General features: G+C 54.9%; 2 protein-coding genes across 4 annotated transcripts; one reads left to right on the forward strand and one right to left on the reverse strand.

The window, feature by feature from the left end:
- Positions 1-26: 26 nt before the first annotated feature.
- Positions 27-9370, forward strand: POLH (DNA polymerase eta). Of its 3 annotated transcripts, none has more exons than XM_035321786.1 (10): positions 27-223; positions 311-445; positions 531-742; positions 1111-1280; positions 3996-4099; positions 5160-5279; positions 6037-6160; positions 6612-6677; positions 7351-7514; positions 8392-9370. In XM_035321786.1, the coding sequence occupies exons 1-10, from the start codon at positions 87-89 to the stop codon at positions 9233-9235; spliced, it is 2076 nt and encodes a 691-aa protein (XP_035177677.1). In that variant the 5' UTR covers positions 27-86; the 3' UTR covers positions 9236-9370. The 3 variants fall into 3 exon arrangements, with proteins under 3 accessions (XP_035177677.1, XP_035177678.1, XP_035177679.1); XM_035321787.1 differs by having other exon boundaries at positions 7396-7514; XM_035321788.1 differs by lacking the exon at positions 8392-9370 and adding an exon at positions 8013-8261 and having other exon boundaries at positions 7351-7548.
- Positions 9371-13088: 3718 nt separating this feature from the next.
- On the reverse strand, positions 13089-21839 carry GTPBP2 (GTP binding protein 2). The gene is made up of 12 exons (XM_035321789.1): positions 21570-21839; positions 19649-19675; positions 18849-19033; positions 18436-18544; positions 17721-17918; positions 17250-17424; positions 16379-16598; positions 15819-15954; positions 15406-15464; positions 14529-14700; positions 14090-14254; positions 13089-13683 (listed from the first exon to the last, which is right to left on the reverse strand). Exons 1-12 carry the CDS (start codon positions 21774-21776, stop codon positions 13486-13488), a joined length of 1851 nt encoding a protein of 616 aa, XP_035177680.1. The 5' UTR covers positions 21777-21839; the 3' UTR covers positions 13089-13485.
- Between the last annotated feature and the right edge of the window lie 560 nt (positions 21840-22399).

A 22399-nucleotide genomic window follows, 5' to 3' on the forward strand; every position in this document is an offset into this window, starting at 1 on the left:
CCCGATAGGCTGCGGGGCGCGGCGGCGGGAGGGCGGTCAGTCGGGCGGGTGGCGGCGGAGGGGGAAGGAGGGGTGTCGCTGCCGCCATGTCGCGGGGTCGGGAGCGGGTGGTGGCCCTGGTGGACATGGACTGCTTCTTCATGCAGGTGGAGCAGCGCTTCGACCCGCAGCTGCGCGGCCGGCCCTGCGCCGTGGTGCAGTACAACAAGTGGCAGGGCGGCGGGTAGGTGCCGCTCCCGGTGTCGCCGTGATGTCGCCGTGTCGCGGTGCCGCCGCGCCGTGCCCACCCGCTGCCCCCGGTGCCTTGCAGGATCATCGCGGTGAGCTACGAGGCGCGCTCCTTCGGCGTGGCCCGCGGCATGTGGGCGACCGAGGCGCGGGCGCTGTGCCCGGAGCTGCTGCTGGCCAGGGTGCCCGAGGCGCGGGGCAAGGCGGACCTCACCCGGTGAGCGGGGACACCGGGGTCGGGAGGGGGGACGCCGGCCCCGGGCGCGGCTCCCCGGGCCCTGGCTGAGGCTGTGGCCCGGCAGGTACCGGGAGGCCAGCGCCGAGGTGATGGAGGTGCTGTCGCGCTTCGCCGCCATCGAGCGGGCCAGCATCGACGAGGCGTACCTGGACCTGACGGGCAGCGCTCGGGAGAGGCTGCGGGAGCTGCGGGGGCGGCCCCTGGGTGCCGAGCTGCTGCCCACCACCTTCGTGCAGGGGCTGCCCGGCGGCCCCGACCCCCAGCATGCCGCCAAGGGTAGGCAGGAGCCGGTCCCGGTGGCCCCGAGGGGCTCCCAGTGGCCGGGCCGGAGCTTGGTGCGGTGGGGATGCTCCAGCGGCTTGGCTGCGAGGGGTGAGCCCGCTCCTGCTGCGCCCGCTCCTGCTGCTCCCCCTTCGTGTTCCCCATCTGCTGGCAGAGCACGAGCTGCTTCATCCCCTCCAGATGCAGAACGCTGAAACCAGGATCTGTTTTCCCCACTGCTAAGGCATCTGCTTCTTCTCCCCCTTGCCGTTGGCTTGCAGCTACGGGTGCACACAGCTCTTCCCAAGGGCTTGCCGGTGGTGCCGGCCCCTTTGCTGGGCTCACCGATGCCCACGCCAGTTCCCTTTGTGTCCCCCTCGCAGAGGAGCTGCGGCAGCGTGGCGTGCAGGAGTGGCTGGCATCGCTGTCCTTCGATAACCCCGACTGTCCTGACCTGCAGCTGACCATGGGAGCGGTAATTGTGGAAGAAATGAGGGTGGCCGTGGAGAAAGCCACTGGATTCAGGTGCTCAGCTGGGATTTCGCACAACAAAGTACGTGTGTAAGGTGTCAGCTCGACTTCTCTGAGTAGCAGGGTCAGAAGGTGGGGTAGATGCTGTTGTGCTCCTCTGCTAGATGGAAGCTGAGTGGGGAATGCAGCCGTGTATGAGCATGCCTTCAGGGAAATCATAGGACATCTGGGAAAGGGAGGAAAACTGTTCCCCGAGATGTGGCCTGTGCAGTCAGCCATCAGTTAACTTACTAGCTGGGTTTGTGGTATACCCTAACCACTCTTATTAGGAAGAAAACGGTTTCGAGTCCCTCATGAGAACTGAAAAACAGGAAAAACACAAGAGCTTAAAGTACAGGTATCCTCCACCCTGAGTTTTAGGAAACAGTGGGGTCATCCAGGGAATGTTTTTTAGAGTTGTTTTCCAGTGATTTGGAGGGAGAAAAACACCAGTTTGGTGGCCCTGAGGTGAGCTGAGTTGCTTTTCCTCTTTCTGGTCAATCAGTCTTTACCCGCTGTTAGCCACGCTTTGGGTGCTGCTCAGCCAGCTGCTGAGAGCACTTCATGCACGGCAGCAGCTGCAGAAACAAACTGACTTTGATGCTGCAGTTGTGGATGGCTTCCTGCTGGGTGAAATGCTTTGGGTGGTTTTACTGAGAGCCCCTAAGGCTTGTTTCAGCCTTTGCAGAAAAGGCTGGTGCATACAGAGACGAGCTGGCTGTGGAAGCACCTTAGCACATTCTGCACGGTCACGTGCAGGCTTTTGACCTGGTGGTCTCTGTGATGTGCTTGATAGCATAGATAAAGAGTTCTTCGGGGACAGCACAGTCCGTTGTAATTTCCCTTCAAAAATTCTATCAAAATAATTCATTGGAAAACAAAACACAGTGCTGGCGTAGAGACTTGATAGGAGCTGGGAGATGCTCTTAGGAAGAGCAGGAATGTTTCTCCGTTATGGCTGTTAGGGAGAGCAAAAAGGCCAGTTGAGCATCCCTTCCACTGGAAGTTTCTACACCAGTGCTCATCCTCAGCTAGCTCTGCAGAGAGTTCCAAAACGTCTGATTAGTCTTTATCCTTTCTTTTTATTTTGGTCAGAGCCTGTATATTTAAAGTTGTAACTGATGAACCCTTTCTGCAAAGGCTGCATCAAGTGTTAGGGGCTCTCAGTAAACCACCCAAAGCATATCACCCAGCAGGAAACCATCCACAACTGCAGCAGCATCAAAGTCAGTTTGTTTCTGCAGCTGCTGTCATGCATGAAGTGCTCCTGGGGCAGCTCTCAGCAGCTGGCTGAGCATCACCCATAGCTTGGCTAATGGTGGGTAAAGACTGACCAGAAAGAGGAAAAGCAACTTGACTCACCTCAGGGCCGCCAAACTGGTATTCTTTTTCCTCTTAAATTGTTGGAAATGTGTGTCAGTGAAACAAATATTTCCTGGATGGACCCACTGTTCCCTAAAACTCAGGGTGGAGGCTACCTGCTTTAAGCTCTTGTGTTTTTCCTATTTTAAAACCCTTTTCTTCCCAGTGAGCTAACTGGTTAGCTCACCAGGAACCCAGCTGATAAGGAAGGAACGGCTGCAGGGATTACTGGTGAATGTTGAGCACAGGTAGAGCTAAGGGCCTGGCCTGTGAGAGTTCTGAGATGAAATCAGAGCTGGAAAGTCCAGAAACAGTCTGAAATTTCAGTGGCTTATGGGTGGTGGAAAAAGGAAACTAGGAGGCTTTTGGCTGAGTTAGTCTGGAGTTATTGTGGACAGTCAGCAGGATGAGTCAGTAAGAGGAGTGCTCTTGTAGAAAAGACAAGTCCTGTTTCAGCATGTGTTAATTAGAGAGGTGTCAGAAAAAAAGTAGGTTACTTATTCCTGTGAAGTCTCAGCCGTTGGTTCAGTTTGAAGCAGCTCACATCAGGAATAGTGTCGGTAGCCTTGCAAAAATCTCCAGTAAAACAAGAATAATTGGACATCTGGAAAATGCCTGAATATGAAGAGTTGAAGGAAAATATCTAAACCTCTAGAAAAAAAGTGAGGACGTGTAAGCCTGTGGGAAAGGCTTCTAATAAAGATCATAGCTTAATCTGTGGGCAGGAAGCTTTCCTTTAGTTATAGGATGTGGGGTAAAGCAGTGAAAGAGAAAATTATTGGATTTTTTGAATTAAAAAAGAGCTATACTTATTTCTGGCTCGTTTGTGTATTATTGATCCTGAGTTAGATTAGGGTGGGAGGGGAAGATGTATAGCAGGCGGGTGAAAGAACATCCCTTCCAAGAACTTCTGTATTTTGCAGATTTCCTTTTGCAGCGTTAATGCTGCTGTGGACTTCACAGACAGAAGATTAAAACAGTGACATTGAGAAAAAGCAAGATAGAAGACGACGGAGCGAGCATAGTGAGAGAAATAGCAGGGGGAGGATTATGGGGGTGCTCTGGAACCTCTAATTTTCTTGCCTGATGGAAAACTAAGCCAGGCAGAGCAGGGGATAGGTGCAGATCCCCCGAGCTGCCTGGAGCAGGAGTCCAGCCCTTTGCAGAGGCACAGGCCTGGCAGCAGCAGTGCTTTCAGAGCCCCCGGCCAGCACACAACGGTCCCAGGCTGGCTGGGCTGTAGAGCAAGCAGTGGTGTGATTTATACGTCCTTCCTAGCAGCTGCTCCCCAGGCAGCCCTCAGTGCTGCTGCAGCACGTGCCATTAAGTACAGTGCTTCACAATAACGTCGGCGCAGGGTTTGTAATAACAGGCTTTCCACTCTTCCACGTTACAGATGCTGGCGAAACTGGCCTGTGGGTTAAACAAGCCCAACCGCCAGACACTGGTATCTTCACGATCTGTCCCGCAGCTCTTCAGCCAGATGCCTGTCAGCAATATGTAAGTACTGGGGAGCTGCCTGCTTCCGTGCAGCTTGGGGCTCAGGCTGAGCTGTTCTGTGGTAAGAGCGTGTGCTTGAAAGGCCGGTGCTGCGCTTCCACAGTCCAGGATTTTATCAGGAAGAGGGCCTTGCTTGTCTTCATTGCTGTGGTACTTGTTTCAGTGGGTTTTGTTGCTGCTTGCATAAGGAGAACTGAAGTGACTTGAGGGTAGGAAATGGTTCCTGGCCACCTCAACAGAGAGTAATTTAATGCTAATTTATAGCAGCCAGCAAAGGCTTTCAGCATCCACAGTAACTGCTCACCAGTGTGTGCAAGAGGGAGAGGAAACCCTGCTAGGAATCCCTCACAGCTGTGTGTGACAGCTCAAGAGCAGCATGCCTGGGAGTCGCAGCCCTGCCAGTGAAGGAGCCACACTCATCTCTCCAGCATCTTCTGGGCAGCCTCTTCCTGGGAAGAGCTGTCCTCAGAATGACTGCTGGGACGCACAGGTGTGAGGCAGCAGCAGCCGTGGGCATGGGGACCATAGCTGTGCCCCAGTGTGAGTGATAGAGCTGTGTTTCCAGAAAGCAGCTGTGGTTTTGAACACACCAGTGCTGTTCCTTGTGTGGGGATGTGTCACCAGCCCCACTGCTCTGGAGGAATGTGTCCCCGGTGTCCAGGCCTGCTCTGGAGGAATGTGTCCCCGGTGTCCAGGCCTGCAGTGGCTTTCTGCCTTCGGTGTGTCAGTAATGATGGAAAAGGGTGTGTTGGGGGGAAGGGTCCTGTCCACATAGAAAGGAAGCAGGGCGCATATGAGGTGTCCTTCAGGGCATAGTTTGGGATCATCTTTTGAAGATGGATCTGAGAGGCACTGAAATTAGGTGAGCCAAGGAGCTGATTCCCACTTCAGCTCTTACGCATCCCTCTATTGTGAGCAGAAGACTTGTTATATACCAAGTGTTCCCTTTTGTCCTCCTAACTTCTGACCGCTTCTGGTTGTCCTGAAGCGGGGCGGCTGCTGCACAAAGGCTTAGCGTAGTCTTCCACATGGTGCTTCATTTTCTTTTTCTCTGCCGTAGCCGTAACCTGGGGGGGAAGCTTGGTGCTGCCATCACGGACATCCTGGAAGTGGAGTACATCGGGCAGGTGACGCAGTTCAGTGAGACGGAGCTCCAGACTCACTTTGGAGACAAGACAGGGTAACGACGTACCACTTGCTGCGGTTTGGCTCTTGACAGGAACAGAGACTTCCTTTTGAGTGTAGGTTGTTCTGGAGCAGTTAGGAAGGTTGGGAGGCAAAAATTCAGTGACATCTTTGAGGGGGCAGAAGCAATGATGCAGCAGGCCCACAAACAGGCTTCTGGGCTTGCCCTCTCCCAGGCACCCTCACCAAGACAACATTTTGCCTGTCAGCCAGCTGCTCTGCCCTGCTCCACAGTGCCTAAGGATGGAGCTGAGTGGGACCAGGGCTCCGAGCAGGCTTGATGGTGTCAGTACAGAGGGAGTTACGAGACTGGACTGGAGCTTGAAACACCGCTTCTGGGCTCAGCAGTGGTTGGGGCACCCTGCAGACAGGTGAACTGTTGCCACCTGAGGAGAAAGGAGGCAGAGGAGCTGAGCTGACAGGCAGTTGTGGCCTGAAGGGAGCCTGCCTGTCCAGCCACTGGGGGTGAGGCAGTGCCACAGCTTGCACAGATGAAAACAAGGCTCAGCAGAGGGCTGATTTGCTGCCTGGTGGGCAGGAAGGGAGGCGGTTTGTCACTGCTGACATCAGAGCAGGGACTGAATCTCAGAGTGCCTGTTCTGCCATGGTCAGGGCTGTCACAGCTGCTGGCCGTCAGGGCAGCAAACTATTCCCTGGCACCTGCAGGAACACAGCAGTGAGTGTCCCTGGGTTTACACGTTCCTGTAGGGGCTGCACTGGCTCATTTACCTCATGCTTCCTCTGGCATTCAGGTCCTGGCTCTATGACTTGTGCAGAGGAATTGATGACGAACCTGTCAAAAATCGACACTTGCCCCAGTCCATTGGCTGCAGCAAGAACTTCCCTGGGAGGACAGCCCTGGCCACACAGAAGGAGGTAGGAGAAGCCCACATCTGGCAAAAAAAAAAAAAAAAAACAAAAAAACTTGGCTTTTGGACTGGATAATAAAAGAACATTAAGAGCAGAAACTAGCTTGCAAAAACAGTGCTTTTCTGTGTCACGGTGCCCTGAAACCTGTGCTAGGGATCTGGTTGAAGGGAGTGATTTGGGCCCCACAAATTAGAGCAATCTCTTGTTGACAGAATTGCATTGATTAAACTCTTCCACAAAAAGGTCCAGCCTTGTAATTTTCCTGAGCAAAATGGGCCTGTGCTGTTCAAAAGGTATTCCTGGTGCCAAGTTTCCAGGGCTGGTTGCTAGAAAGAAGGCAATTAGCCCAAAGAAAGAGGGAGGAGGCACCTTCCATGTTTCCTGGGGAGAACATTGCTCTGGGCTGGGGGCAGTGCTGTCAGCAGGGGCCTGAACCTGTTAATTACTGTTTGTCCAGGTGCAACACTGGCTCCTGCAGCTGGCCTTGGAGCTGGAATCCAGACTGATCAAGGACAGGAGTCAGGTAAGGAGTGGACAGCATCCTTCCTGCTGTGCCTGAGGAGGCCAGGCCTTCGGGGAGCCACGTGGTGCTGTTTGCAGGAGGCTGAGGCTGGTGGTGGTGGGAAGAGGGTCTGCCTGCCCTCAGATGTTTGCCTGTGCTGAGGTGTTGCAAAAAGGTGTGCGAGAGCCCAGCCAGCAAGAATGGCTCTGTCCCAGAACGCTGCAGGGCTAAGGATGGTCCTTGTCCTGTGCTTTAGGACACAGGGACCTGAAAGCAGGGATGCAGGGACCTGCTGCATCCCCATCCTGCCTTGCTGCTGCTCCACTGCAGCTTGCAATCCCTTTGCTCTTGAAAAGTGCTATGGTCAAATCCATGGATGGCAGACCGCAGGCTGGGGTGAGGTCAGTCTGCTAGCTTCACTGCTGCAGGGAGGCCGAGAAGTGGTGCGCAGCTGCCTTTCAAGAAAAGCAAGGACAAAATGCTTGCCATCCTGTGTGATGCAGCTGTGCAAGTCCTTGCTGTCCTGTATCACATCCCTTGGAGGTCAGGCTGGGCAGGACAAGCTGCTGTCTGTCACGCAGCATCAGAAGTGGTAACTGACAGAGGGCTCTGGGCAGCGAGGCCATCTCCACAAGCCCTTCCTGCTCTTCCCTCTAGATGTCGCTTGAAACACAGCTCTGTCTTCTCCCCGCAGAACCACCGAGTGGCCAAGCAGCTCATGGTGGTCATCCGCATGCAGGGAGACACCCGGCTGTCACGCTTCTGTGCCGTGACCCGCTACGATGCCCAGAAGATCTACAGTGATGCCTTTGCCCTAATCCAAAACTGCAACATGGCCGGGGCTCACCAGGCAGCCTGGTGAGTGGGGGGGAAGCAATTCGTGTCCCTCCTGGGGTTTGCTCTGATGCGGGGGGTGCAGGGTGAACCAGGGACCTGACAGATGGGAATGAGAGAGTTGTGCTGATCGGAAGGAAAAGCGGTTCCTGGCCCATGCACAGCAGAGCGTGTTGGCCTCTACGTTAGTGCTAGGACAGCAGTGAGGCTGGCGTATTCCTATACCCACATCTGGCCAGACAATTCCAATTTCTGCACTTGGAGCTGATGACGGCTACTGGCACAGGGGTGTCCAGCTGGAGCCAGGCAGTCCTCGCCTTCCTGTGTGCGGGAAGCTATCCAGGCCTTGCCCTCCTCCCCGAAGGACAGTGGTGCTTTTTGAGAGGGAGGCACTGGGGTAAGGAAACACTAGGCTGCACAGCTCCTGTACTTGACGTTACTTCCCTCCCTCACACTCCGCAGTGAAGGCTGGGGTGTGCTTAAAGCAAGGTGGTGCTGTTAGGCTCTGACAAGGCTGCTGCTCCCTGAAGCTGTCTCTGACTCGAAGTCTCACCGCAGCTCCAGCCTGTGGTGGACTGAAAGTGCAGGCTGGCAGCTGGCTAACCCTGCTCCAGTGCCTGGTTGCTTTTTTCTTGGGGAAAAATGCTGTTCTGGGGAGAGGCTTTCTGCTCTGCCCAACCCAGCCTGCTGTGTCTGTGAAGCTGTGTTCTAGAGATAGCAATGCTAACGTTTTGTTACAGGAAACCTCCTTCCCACCCCTTGCCAGATACCCAGACTGAGCTCTTTTGCAAGTTTCCCTCTCCCCTGCCTGTGAATATTTGATGTTGCTTAAAGTCTTACCTCAAAGGATGCTTTGCTTCCCAGGATGGTGTTTGAGTCGATCTTGTTCTGTCCCTTGCAGGTCTCCGCCGCTCATATCAGTGCTTCTCTCAGCAAGCAAGTTCTCAGAGGCCCCCACGCTCCTCTCTGCAGGTATCGCCGCCTTCCTGACTGGTGACACTCAGCCCGATGGCACTGGCAGCGCCAAGACCGCGTCTTGCAGGAGGCCCAGGGTCAAGTTTTTCAGGAGCCCGAGCAAAGAGCACAGACAGAAGCCGGCTAATGCTATTGAGTCGTTCTTCCAAAAGGCAGCAGAAAAGCGGCAGTCACAGGCAGCAGCAAGCAGCCTGCCAGCTGCTACCACCTCCCCTGAGCACCCAGGGAGAGATGACCTGGAGGGAGCTGGTGTTGGACTTGCCTCTGAGCAGTGTGATCTGGAGTCCCCTGTGAAGCAGAGTCCCAGAGATGGGAGTCCTACTTTACCTTGCAAGAGGCTTCCCTGTGAGACATTGCTGTCTGATGCTACGCAAACACCCTCGACTCCACCCAGCTCCAGGATGCTTCTGAAATTAGAGCCAGCTATGGAAGGAAACGAGCAGAACTTGCCACCCTCTCCCGAGCTCACCCTGCTCCCTCATGCCTCGCCGGGGGACCAGCAGCGCTGTGAGAAGTGTGGCCAGCACGTGCTGGTGTGGGAGCTCCCAGAGCACATGGACTACCACTTTGCTGTGGAGCTGCAAAGCTCCTTCCTGGAGTCCAGTTTCCCCACAGCCCCAGTGGCAGATCCCAGCCTGAAGGCTGCGGCTTCCAGGTCTCCTGCCAAGGCAAAGAACAAGCCCAAGACTCCGGCAGGATCTAGTGCAAAACGACCTAGGGAAGGTGTGACAAGAACTTTAGATTTTTTCTTTAAACGCCTGCCTCCTTAACATCCAGCCATGCTGGGAGTTTTTAGATAATAGCCGGTTTAAAATCCGGTTAAAAGTTTTTATACTGCCTTGCCAGGTTTTAATGCAGAAAAGTCTAATAAATTATCTCTACCCCAAGTCTAAGAGGGACTGGAACTGATGAATAGTGACTGTGTGGTGCTGGATGTACCCAGCTCTGCAAATTGTTCAGAGGGGCTGGTGGCAGCTAGCTTGCTTCTGCCTGCTTGGTGCTACCAGAAGCTGCGGCTTACTTGACTACAGCTCCTGCTGTGGGTATTTCCATAGCTGTAATGCTCTTGCTTTTTCCTGTGATGGGAATGGTGGCTCCCAACACTGTGAAAGCAGAAAATGGGAGCACCGTGGCTTATCCTAGGGAGTCTCCAGCCAAGTCTATGCTTGAACCCCAATCCAGTCACTTCATACGAAGCCTTCATCTCATGTTCTCCCCTGGCTGCAGTTGCAGGCCCTGCCCTTGCTGTATTTTACGAACAGTAGCTTAGTCTTGTGGTTACATCTCCCTTCTCTACACAGTAGGGCAACGCTGTTTTCCTTCCACCAAAATGCATTTTTCCACTAGCTAGTTTCTTCTACAGAAGGATTTCTTTTAATATATGGTCTGACAACTGTCTCTACATAGCAGCCCAGTGCATGATGCTTATCACCATGCTTGGAGTGCCCAAGAAAGACTGCTCCCTCCTTTGAGGAGGCTGAAGCAGCACAGTCATGCTTTCAGTGGCCTTCTTGAAGTCTCAACCCTCGTTCCAGGTAATTACTATTGATGCATATGCTAAAGCCCTAATGTTAGGGAGGGGGAAGCATGCTAGTCACACAGGCCTTTGAAAGCTTCCCTCCATGGCAGAGTAACCACATTTCTTCTCCTTACAGACTCTAGGTGACAGTACACACAACTCGATTAGAGGTATCAGTATCTGCCTTGTTCCTGGTTGGCAGAATGTGTTCAGCTCTCTAGGCCATGGTTCGTGTGTGAGAGCCTCCCCAAATGGCAACAGAGTGGAGAAAGCTGAATATCTGAAAGGGAAACTGCAGGCTCTGAGAAGGGGAGATGGCCTTCAGGGCGGGAGATGCGCTCAGGGCTCAGCTCTGGGCTGAGCCCAGGGCCTCTTCCAGCTGTGCAGCTGCAAGGGCCTAGCTCGAGGCAGGGGGAGGGAACTCGCCACGTCAAAGCAGCGCTGGGTGGGGTCTGGAAACTCTTTGCAGAGGGTTTCATCAGCTGCAGCCTTCCCCTCCCTCAGCAGGGGGAGAGGCTCTCAGGCAGCAGTCTTTGCATGCACTGTTCCCCTGTCATTTCTGTGTGGTACCATCCTTGGAGCCATTGACATGCTCTCCTTCCACCAGCCCAACTTTCCTCGGTGCTGGAAGCAGCCACAGGGCTGGCAGCAGCTGTCTAACACTTGACAGTCGTCACAAGGTTTCGAGAAGCACACAGCACAGCTCGTGCGTGCAGTCACGAGAAGAAGGAATGACAGAGTCCCTCCCATTAATGACAGCCCTCACGTTGCAAAGTGACAAGTTCCCTGAAGTCCTCGCATAAAGAGAAACAGCAACCAGTCTGGTAGGGTTGCCTCACGTTCTTGAGACGACAGCATGCTTCACAGCCTAAATGTCTGGCCAGACCGGACTCAGCAGGTGCCACTGCCTGACACAAAGCCACGCCGAGAACAGAAAACCCTTCAGCGCCACGCGTCACCTCCACAGGGGAGCCCTCCTGCCCCTGCTCATCCTGAGGGAACGGCGTGTTCTCACAGGCAGCGGTCGCAATCCCCTTGATAAGGCTGATGCTATTTTAAAAACAAGCCCCCGGTGAGGTCTGTGCCCCAGAAAGCATCCCTGTAATTAGGCTCGGAGGGAATGTGTGACTGCGGGGAAGCACCAGCCACAGGCGGTTCTGCCCCTGCCAGCCAGAAGTGCTGTGCTCAGGGTGACGTGGCTGCCCGCCGCCTCGGGCTTGCTCAGATAAGCTGGGAGGGCAAGGTTGTAAACAGCAGCACGCACGCATTCCTTCCACGCCACGGGGCGGTATTTATAGGGCCAAATGCAGGAAGCTTAGGAAGGGGTGACCCAGCACCCAGGCAGCAGGACGAGAGCCCGGCTCCACCTTTGCTCATCGTACAACTCAGCCGGCGATCTCAATAAAACATCTTTATTCTGTACATTTATATAGAGGTGCCTGGGAAACATGGACACGCCCCAGCACTAGAAAATGTCAAGACGACAAACCAGCAATTACAAAGAGCATGGCACCGAGAACGGTCAGGCCACAGATGGCAGGGACGAGATGAGCCCAGCCATCAGCTGTTACGGAGAAGGTTGCAGCACCCCACGCCTGCTCTGGTGCCCAAGACACCGGGGCTGCTGCCCACAGCTGGCATCACACCCCCGTGCAGGGCAGCTTTCTTCGTCAGCCTCTAGCACCAAAGGCAGGAGCCCGCCGCCAGCTGGGGCCTGTCCTCGCAGGCACGGGTGAAGGACCGTGCCCCATAACACCCGGGGTGGGAGCACAGAGGGATCCTGCGCGAGCAGTGACCCTGAGCCAGCAGCTGCTGTCTCTCTGCTGGGACAAAGGGGAGGAGGCAGACTCAAAGCTGGGGCAGTGCTCCTCCCAAAAGGCAGGTAATGCCTGCTGTCACTGCCGTCCCTCCGTATACACCGCCATCCCACCAGCTTCCTTCAGCATGCTCTTTGCCAGGTGCCACCATCCCTGCCTCCCCCAGGAGCTGACACACTGAGAGCATCCCTTTGCGAGACCCACCCATCAGCACGGGCTGCCAGCCCTGCACGCGCTGCCTGTGCCAGCAGCCTGGATGCAGAAGTTGCTTTCAGGAGGACAGAAGATCTATTTGGGTGTCCGTGTGCTATTGCAGGCCCTCTCCCTTCTCCTCAGTCAGGGCTGGAAAGACACCACGTCACACGACGAGGTGGGCTGAAGGACTCGTGGGGTGCTGACGGCTGGCCCGCATGATCTAACAGTCAACAGCAAACCCAAAAAGCCTATGTACAGCTCAGCAGCCCCTGTTGCACCCTCCAGGCTAGTAGGGCCTGGAGGAACTGCCACACACGGGAGCTGCACGACAGCAAGTGTAAAAACAGAAGTGCTCCACTTTTTGTGCACAGAGTCCTTGCTGGCATCACCAGCTTTCCTCTCACAACAGACCCCAGTGGCAAGGGGAAAAAAAAGAAAAGTCTTTCTGGAGGAGAAAAAGAAATAAATTCACGCCACTGCCAAATCACAGCTAAACAGAAGTCACCTTGTTTGGTGTTAGCGATGCAGCCTGCCCCCACACAGTAAGGCAAGCGTGTGAGGAGCAGCGAGCTGGGCTGGGCCCTGGAACCGCCACACCAGGGAGCCCCCTGCAAACCACTGCTGCCAACGTGCTGACAGCACCAAACATCCACGGAAACAACCTGCCCATGCCAGCACAGGCCCAGGCCCCGCTCTGCCCCTCCTGCTCTGCTGCTGCAAGGAGCAGGTGCAAGTGCAAACGCTGTCTGTGCGCCATTAGGTCAGGAGGCAGCACCACGCAGAGCGGCCACAGCTTCCTTGGAGTCAGAGTGGGACGCTGACAGAGTGCCAGCATGTGCACGGGGACGGGATGGGTCAGGACAGGACGCCTGTCCGACAGTCAGACACCCAGCTTGGAGTAATGCAAAACCAACATACGAAGGGACACACAGCAGATTAAAGCCAACCAAGATTAAAACGGTTTAAAAGTGTCCTGAATGTGTTTTGAGAGGTTCGAGCAAGGCCCTGCTGTGAGTAGCAGGGCCTCTTCCATCCCCTCTGCCTGGAGGGATGTGCTGCAGGATTACTCAACAAAGTGCTGTATTAACCCAGTGCTCGGAGAGCTGGAATGGGGCCAGATCCCGTATTAAGAGATAGAAAAACATCCCTTCACTGCTCCTCTCCAATGGTTCTGCTCCTCCCAACCAGTAATTTCCAAACAGTAAACAAAGCCAGAACTTGCCTGCCCAGGTCTGCAGGTGCCTCTGATCTATTCTGAAGGAGGGCAGGGTAATGAAAGCAGCAGGCAATGTGGAGAACGTGCTTAACTTGCCCCTCGTATGGCACTGAATGCGAGAAACTCTCCGAGGCTCCATCTCACAGCGTGGAGGAGGGACGCCCATGCTAGGACCGGAGAGCAGCAGCTCCAGGCATCACTCGGAGAGCCACGGGAGCTTCCATCCTTCTCCCCGGCCGTTGGTGAGCGGAGATCTCTCTGACCTAGCGGTAGTCAGAAGTTCAGCTGCCCAGGCCCCAAGGACTCCTCCAGGCCGTTTTCTTTGGTGGTGATGGCTTGGAGGTCAGTGACATGCCCGATGCCTTTGGTGACTCCTTCACGGAAAAGCAGCTTGGCTCCGATCTTCAAGTATTCAGGATGCTTGATGAATCTGAAACAGACAACGGCCTTCTCTCCTGTCCGCAGCTTGTCCTGAAGAGAAAAGGGGGACAGCTTAGACCTACCTGCCCTGTCCGTGCACACAAGAGGGGTGCATGTGGATGCTATGAAAAGGAAGCAAATGAGCAGGTTGACTCCCTCAGGCTGCATGGCTTGAGTCCTTCCCATTACTGTTTGCACAGGGGAGGGCAGGAAAACACAAGCTCTGGAGGATGCAGAGCTCATCCTCCTCCACAGTCTTGCTGCAGTTTGAGTTGGGAATTCTTTAACATGTTAGGAGGAAAAATGGGGAGGGTACAGGGATGGAGCGTGCTCCTAGGAAAGGAAATGAGTACTCAAGATGATAGCAGTGGCCTCTAGCTTTAGTAGAGAGCATGGAAGAATCCCAGCAAGCCCCATAGGGAGGTACGTCTTTCTCTGTTTTCCTCCCCTGCCTTACCTTTCCATGGATCTTCTCTACGACAGCCGTCTGCCGTACATTCCCCACGTGCACTGTCACCTGAAACCCCTTCCGGAAAGTCGTGGCATGGAACAACAGCACAATCTCAGCTTCAAACACCGAGCAGATGGTGGGGTTCATTTCGGGGCTCACCATGACCATGCCCTGTACGACAGCCCAAAGCTCAGAGCAATTAGGGCCAATCCCCCAGCTTCTGAACAGCACCCAAAACCACAAACACATCTCCACTTTGGGACTTGGCCTTCCACCCCGTTCTCAGCCCAGTACTCATCCTATTTCACAGGCCGTTTCTTTCCCTTCCAACAGGTTTTCTACAAACATCTCTACTTCATTCCTGCTCTACCAACGGGGGATCCCCAGGGAAGCCTCCAGTCCCTCCCACTAGAGCAGAGAGGAAGCCAGCACCAGCAGGACTCACCTTGCGCAGCAGGGAGCGGTCGAAAGGTCCAAGGGCCAGCGTGGCTGCCTGGCCAGCCCGCAGCACGCGGCAGGCCGAGCGGTTGCGTTGGATACTGCACACTTTCAGCCGGAGGAACTTCCCGTCGTCAGTGGGACCAACCACCAGGCTCTCCCCCTCTCGGCAGATCCCACTGCCCAGGGCACAACAGCGGGACAGAGCTCATCAGGAGACAAGGACGAAGTTGCACCTCCCAAGATCAACCTACACAAACTCCCCAGTGCAGAGGTGGTGAGCGTCTTTGGACTTTTATCCAGGCGTGTGACCAACTAACAGGGATGCAACACGGGTGGGGACAAGGATTTCCTAGTGTGGATCGAAAGCCACACTATCACCCCTCAGAATACCAAGTATCCCTCACCAGGGGGCATCTCTCTGCCACACTGCATTGTTTTTGCTGGAGAGACTGCAGTTGCCACCCGTTTTGTGTTAGTGCACTCTTATCCAAACGGCCCTGATCACTCCCAAACGCTGAGGGACAGCTGACTTCTCATGGGGCAGCATGAGGTTAGCTTCTCCTGGGATCAGGGGACTTGCTTTCTGCTCGAGGAAGGAGGAAAGCAACACCTTGGGATCTTGGCTAACCTCTGGATACCAGCGTGCCTTCCTCCAGCTCACTACAGGTCACACTCCTATCTCCCTGCTTGCCACTGCATGAGCAACGATCTGCTCATGGCACCTCCCAGCACCCTGTAGGGCTTTATCCTCCTTTGGCCCAGTTAGCTGGCAGGAGTCAGCACGGAGCTTTGTACTGCTTCCATCTGCAGCGGGTAATTCTAACCTTGTGGGAACTCCAGCAACCACTCACACCCACACTTGTCTGCCTGGCCTCACTTACCTCGACAGAGTTCCTCCCACAACAGTCCCCACCTCTGGCACAGTATAAATTTCATCAACCTGCAGCAAGGCGACAAGAACAAGCTGCTCAGACACCCGTGGAACAGCACTCCTGAATGAGAACAAGCTGCCCACCCAGGGGGCATCAGACACCACTTGAGAGCTTTCATCAGCTTCTACAACCCTTCTCTTAGGGGACCCTCTGCCTTTTAAGGGGAAACCAGAGGAAAAAAGAAATCTTCTCTCTGAAATGTACATCCCTTGCTTAGGACAGAGCCTGGCCTAAGCCTTTTTCAAGAAATGAGTCCTTTCTTTACTTGAACCAGCAGATCAGGAGTTCACTATGCCTCTCCCACGTTTGTCACATGGCACAACAAGTGCAGGAACAAAACAACCCAAACTATCCTAAAGTACCTGAAACTCTGTGAGTTGTTGCATTAGTTCCTCCTGCTCTTTACTGTTGGTCAGTGGAGGAAGGATGTTGAGGAAGACTTTCAACAGATCCAGGTTCTCCCCAGAAACGCTGGACAGTGTGAAGATTGGGGTGATGCTGTCAGACACAAAGAGAGAGGAGTAAGTAGAAGGACAGAGAGCAGCTGCAGAAGGTGGCTGGGATTCTGAATCTAGCCAGTCAGCAAGAGGACAGAGACCACAACGATAAACAGCCAGAGCAGGAAGGCACGTGGGCTAGGTGCAAATCTGCAGTAACCCCTGCCTCAGTGATTGGTTGAGGCACCACCCCCCTGTCAGCCTACATTTCTGTCTTGGAGAAGCAACTCCATGAAACCTCTAGCACCTTCTGCTCCCAGAGCCCAGAAAAAAAGTCTGGGAGGCAAAAACACAGAGGTAGGAAACCTGATGAGGAGGCCAGATGTTCAAAATGCGCTGGTCTCCCCTGTGGTCGCCCTTTCCCAGCTCCGCACAGCAGCCCAGTCTGAATTGCCTGGTCCCAGCAGAAAAGAATGCTTCCTTACTTGGGAGACTGTGCAAACTGCTGTGCTGCTGTAACAGCATCATCGTCTGAGGTGACAAGCAGGGGGAGCTTGTTGCAGCCCGGCTGCTTCAGAATTCGCTCCAGCTGCTTCACTGTCCGTTCCACGGTGGCTTTTGAACACAAGTCAACTTTGCTGATGACAATGAAGAAGGGGACCTTGAGGGCCATGGCCAAGCCCAAGTGCTCTCGCGTTGTGCCTGCTGCAGGAGACAAGTGAGAGTGTTGCTGCAGTAGCATTCACCACTGTTGCTTACTTATGTGACAGCTACATCTCCTGGCACTCCCATGTGCCCACCCTAGATATTTCTCCCCAACTGCTCAGTCCATCAGGCAATGAATCAACAAAATAATTCTTTTAAACAAAACCCAACAGCATTCCAGAAAAATAAAAACAACCCAGCATTATTTTAAGTGATCTCTTTGCTTCAGAAAGAGGCAGTAGTTTTCCTTCTTGGGCTACAGTTTGCCAGAGAACAACCACAAAAATGTCACAGAAAGATGTGGGAGAGCTCCAGCTGCCTTTTCACAAGGCTGAAGGATTCAGCACCCCTAAGAATATGTAAAAGCTTTTTTTTTTTTTTCCCTCTCCTTTTTCCCCCTAACAAATGCAGCCTCAAGTTCCAAACAAAGCTTCTCTGTCCAGAGCACTGTTTAATGTGGTTTATGGCTGGTAACCCAGCTCTGCTCCCCTCCCAAGCACTCAGAGGCATTGGCCTACAAAAAAATCAGTAAGGACTTGCAGACTAAAATGTTCTTCTGACAACTACTACTGCTAACAAGGACCTGCTCCCCCCATTCCCCATTTCTATTCACACTCTGCTGTCGGTCTATGCAGACAGCACGAGACTTACCAATGCCGGTGTTGGCGCTAACCACCAGCATAGCAAAATCTGGGCAGTAGCTGGTGAGGCCAAAGATGGTTGTTTTCAGGTACTTGTGGTGGCCAGCCAGGTCAATGAAAGTGATCATCTTGGAGGAACTCTCACAGATCTCTTCTGCTGTTCGGGAGTCGCTGTAATTTACCACCTGAGGAACATGAGGACTTGGTGAGCGGAGGAGCCTCAGCAGGCAAGTGAAGGAAGAGGCAGCTCTTATCAGTCCACTTTGACCTCAAAATTAGTGGAGAGAGATCATTTACCATGGGTGCAAGAAACTACATCTGTTGCAAACGGACAAGCAGCACTCAAGTTCAGCTAAGGGGACATGGGGTTGTGCCACCTCTCTTCTCTCATGTCCCCCTCAGTGCTGTTCCAGGAGCGTAGTCCTATTCTCCTCCACCACCCCAACCACTTCCAGCTGAGTTCAGCAGCCCCCTCCCTCACCTCTCCTTTACTGTTGAAGCCGAGAATTTCAAAACTGATGCTTGATGTTCTTCCTGACTGGATTTCATGGAGATGCCGGAAGAGGTTGAGGCGTGCTCGGCCCCGTCCGTTGTCCAGCTCTCCTTGTGTTAGGACACCCAACAGGGTTGACTTCCCTGAGTCCACATTCCCCAGCACAGCCACTCGCAGGTCTAAGAACTACAGAAAAAAAGAGCAAATAAATAATGAAACCTAACTGCTGCTCTGCTGGGTGTGCGTGAGCACTACATGGTCATGGAGACGTGCCCCAGAGAGCTTCCTTCCACGATGGACACTGCAGTGTAATCTTGCTCTGATGCTGCTCCTGCTCATAGCAAATCACAGCTCAGAAGTTGTGATACGCTCTCGGGTGTTGTGACTTGACTCATCAGCAGGAAGTCTAAATTCCTCCTTGTTTGCACACTGGGCTGCATCACAACTGTTGTCAAAGAAGTGAAACAGTTTCTCACATCTGATCCAGCCAATCTCTCCTACTTGGAATCTGCCGCAACCACAGCCTTGGAGATAAAAAGCACTGTCTTCAAAGCCTCCCTTTGGCAGCTCTTTAAAGCACCTGCTATGGCCCAATCTAGGGAAAAGTGCCTCTAGGGTTTAGGCTCCCATCCCAAAAGTTAGCTTCTTAAGTGAAGGCTGTAAGTTGCCAGCAGAAGAGGACAGCCAAACCTCAGGTCCCTACCTGTTGGTTGTCAGGCACCTTTCGGACGAGCACCTCTGTTATCTTCCTTGGAACGTCGCTGTCGTAATCCACCTCCCTCTCCCGCAGCACCGTAATGTCAGCCCCAACCCTGGCACAAACAAAAGGGAAGAGTGAGACACGTGCTTGTACTCAGCACCCCTCGTACCTGCACAATCAGACCTGGCAAAGGGAATGGGACAGAAGCTGGGAATAGCAGGGCAGGCACCTCAGGCTTTAAGCCAAAAGTCCTCTAGCTGCCTTCCTATTTCCAGAGCCTCATGATAAGGGAATTCCAGTCATACAAAGACGTTGTGGAATGGAGCCACCAGCTCCTCTGGGGCCTCCTGGAGCTAAGTCCCTGTACTGGAGGCTGTTTATGCCCGTGGGTCCTGGAGACAGAAGGGAACACGTACTTCTCTGCCATACGGCGCAGCGTCTTGAGCGAGGCACGCATCTCCTCCTCCGAGAGGCCCACCAGCAGCCCGTTGTCCTCCACACCGATCTGATAGACAGCCTCACCACGACCTTCCTGTAGTCGCCACTTCATCTGCGTCACCAGGTGCTCAAAGCGGTACTGCGAGGGGTTCACTAGCTTTAGCTGTGTAACAGAGGGGGAGTTACAGTCACAGCTCGGATGCAGAGGGAATCCCATTGCCCAAGCCACTCTCTAAATCAACCCCATGAAGCAACGCCCCCAACCCTGACCCACCGCTGGGAAACACCCCCCACATTAGTGTCTGCACGGGAGAGATGGAATAGGTGAGAGAGGGTTTCACAGAGGCACATGCATATGGTAGCAGGACATTCCTGTGCCTTCCCAAAGGGATCTGTACCCTGCCGAATGTGGGGGTAAAAGACAGCACCATGGGACCTATTTGTTATACACGAGCCAAGTAAGTATGAATGGTAGAACAGCCACAATCAAGTGATCAATGATTATCAGGGCCACCTGCAGCTCTCTGTCAAAAGGAAGAAAACTTCAGGAAAAACAATGGGTCCTGTCTCCTAAAACAGATTCCTAAAATGAGTGCTGAGATCAAACTCTTCCAGCTCAGCACATTGGGTATCGCTAGGCACAGAGATTGTTCTTTAGTACAGTGCCGCTTTTCTGTCCCTTCCTTTGACCTGTTCCCCATAGGCTGTCTTTGCATAAGTTACTCACTGCAAGGTAATTGTCTGGGAGGAAGACTTCCTGCAACCACAAAAGGCTCACCTTGTACTCGATGTTCCCATCTTCTGCCTGGTCAGAGAATAAGTTTAAAAAAAAAAAAAAAAAGGTTAGATGCTGTGCCAGCAGGGACTTCTATGGGCATCAGCTGCACAGATACTCTGCAGCTCGTGTTGACAGTTTCAGAGAGGGAAAACTGCAGGAACATACTGTGTTCACACAGTCCATTCTGCCATTCACTCCTATACTAAACTGGAACTTGCTTTAGGTTTGTTTCTGTTGTTCGCATCACACATGATGCAAACCAGGGGATAAAACTAGGGAGTGACACAGGCCATAATAGAGCTTTGGGGGGATTTATTTATTTTTTTAGTGCCAGCAAAGGATAGGGACAGTCCCAGAGAGTTCCAGTTTCAGAAAATGTACAGGCCAGCGTATGATCAAAAGTGTTCCCCCTGCCCCATTCACATCCCACACTGCCAGACACACCATCCCACTCCCACCTCGTCCAGCACCCTCTCTTCACTTTTTTTGTTCTGACTGGGAACAAAAGTCGCTGTCTCCTCTCCCACACACTGATACCCTCTCCCTCCTTCAATTATTTTTCCACTGACTCCTTCCCATATCCTTGCACATCTACCCTGTGAGAGAGAAGGACTACAGTCATAAGGGTGCTGACTCCTCTGCAACACAGCAAAGCGGTCCCTGGCCTGGCACTTCTGGAGAACCAGGCGTGATCAGGACTGTGCACAACGTGCTCAGAAAATTTTTCCCAGGAAGGGCTGAAGCCAGCCAGATGAGGCTGTCAGAGCCTAAAAGAGAAAAGCCCGTGGACTCATTGAGCCCACTCCAACCGCAGCAGGCACCAACTCCCACAGAGAACACGTAGCCAAAACTGAAGTAACTTTTGTACTCATTTGGTCTAAGCACCACCGAGCCTACCAGCAGCCAAGTACCCTGTCAGACTCAGCTGAGCTACCAATGCTAAGCACTTCCTTTTCCTCTGGACACCAATTTGCGCGTCAAGAGAGGCAGCAGCCCTCTCCCTGCCTTCTAGCCGAGCTTCTAACCACAGCGGAGCTTCTGGTGGCAAAAGGCCAGCGGAGGGAAGCTCTGAACTGCTCTCGGGCAGCGGAGCTGTGCAGCGAGGAAAGGGTGTATGTGGGAGGTCTTCCTCTCTTACCATCCGCCAGCTTTCCAGCTGTCAGAAAAACACCACGTCCCCTAAATAAAGGGGGGGGGTTTCTTTCAAGGCAGCCTGAGAGGAGACAAGCACCACACCTGCACTCGCTGGGCCACGCACGGCCCAGGGTGGCCGAGAAGAGGAAGCCGTGCTGACACCGCAGGGGGCTGCCCAGCCTCTGGCTGACGGAAGGAGCACCGAACCGCAGCTGCAGGGGACGAGCCTGCCCACGGAGAGGATCTCACCAGAGCTCTGCGTTCCCTGCCTTGTGGAGGGGCTGCTCCTTCCCAGCGCAGACTCAATATTTTAGGTGTATTTCACTGAGAGCTCGCCGAGCGGGGCCGAGCACCCATCCTGGGACGACGTAGCGCCCTCCTCAGCCTCCTGAGCGCCGTGCCAGCTGCCTGAAGGAGCCAACACACCCACTTACTACCGATGGCCGTTTTCCAAGTGCCGTGGACAGGGACACTGCCTGGCAGCCTGTCAGCACCCCCGCGCAGGAAAACACTTGCCAAATTCCCTGCAAAGGGCATCACCAAAACCCGCCGAGCGCTTTCTGCGAGCAAAAACCTCACGCCCACCAGCTCCGGGGGAAAGCTGCGGGCTGAGCAGGGCTTCGTTTCCCATCCCCGGGCGCTGAGAAGCCGCCGGTGGGCACAGCACGGGGGCACCGGGCGGGCAGGGCGGGCAGTGCCCCGCCGTGCCCCGTCCCCACCCCGTGCCCCGTCCCCCGGGGGACCCCCGCCTCGTCCCCGCCAGGCCCCGGGGCGGCGGTGCGCTCACCTCGGGCGGCAGGTACGGCGGGTTGTTGGCCTTCCCCCCCCGGCTCCGCCCGCTCTTCTTCTTCGCCTTCGAGCCGCCGCCGCCGCCGCCGCTCCCCCCGCAGCCGCCGCCGGTGCCGGTGCCGGGAGCGGCCCCCCCGCGCCCTCGCAGCGCGGCGCCCGCCGGGCGGCAGCAGCCGCCGAACAGCTCCGACACCCGCGAGTCCATGGCGGCCCCGGGCTCCCCGCCCGGGCTCCCCGCCGCCCCGGTGCCCCCCTCCCTCCTTCCTTCCCTCCCCGCCCGCTGCGCGGCGTCACGGGAAAGCGAGTCCGTGCCGCCGCCCGCCTACAGCTCCCGGCACGCCCCGCGCCGCGCCCCGCTGGTTGCTCTATGGGTTCCCCCGCGCGGGGGCGGATGGGAGTTGGAGTCCCGCGCAGGCAGCGCCGCCTGGAGGGCGAGGGACGGGGCGCTGCCGTTTCTCCGCCCTGCTCGGGGGGGGGCTCCGCGGACCGCGGCCTCTCCGTGCCTCCCGGGGGCATCCTCGGAGGTACGGGGGGTTGGCAGCTCGCCGGCAGGGCCCGGAGTGCCTTCCGCTCGGTGCCGGCAGGCTTGGTCACCGGCTGTTGCTGCCGTCAGGGGCGGGGAAGCAGAGTGTTTGTGAAGGTGTTTGGTATCAGGAACGCATCACAGCTGCGCAGAAACAGCAGCGACCAGAGCTACTCAGAGAGATACCGTGACCTCCTGCCAAAGGGGCATACAGCGAAACCAGCGGGCTCGGGACGAGAACCTGCCGTGCCCACCGCTCGTCTCCGGCGTCACTGCCGCCAGCAGCAAGCCTCGATGCCGGCCCC

Source organism: Oxyura jamaicensis, chromosome 3 (genome assembly GCF_011077185.1).
Source record: "Oxyura jamaicensis isolate SHBP4307 breed ruddy duck chromosome 3, BPBGC_Ojam_1.0, whole genome shotgun sequence".
NCBI lineage: Eukaryota > Metazoa > Chordata > Aves > Anseriformes > Anatidae > Oxyura > Oxyura jamaicensis.

Bases quoted from the DNA above. Each gene is read 5' to 3' on its own strand.
- POLH (XM_035321786.1), top strand. From the start codon at position 87: ATGTCGCGGGGTCGGGAGCGGGTGGTGGCCCTGGTGGACATGGACTGC. The intron at 446-530 runs GTGAGCGGGGAC...GTGGCCCGGCAG, and splicing joins GGCAAGGCGGACCTCACCCG to GTACCGGGAGGCCAGCGCCG. The intron at 5,280-6,036 runs GTAACGACGTAC...TCTGGCATTCAG, and splicing joins CACTTTGGAGACAAGACAGG to GTCCTGGCTCTATGACTTGT.
- GTPBP2 (XM_035321789.1), bottom strand. From the start codon at position 21,776: ATGGACTCGCGGGTGTCGGAGCTGTTCGGCGGCTGCTGCCGCCCGGCG. The intron at 19,676-21,569 runs GTGAGCGCACCG...TTCTCTGACCAG, and splicing joins CGCCGTACCTGCCGCCCGAG to GCAGAAGATGGGAACATCGA. The intron at 17,425-17,720 runs GTGAGGGAGGGG...CATGTTCCTCAG, and splicing joins GCTTCAACAGTAAAGGAGAG to GTGGTAAATTACAGCGACTC.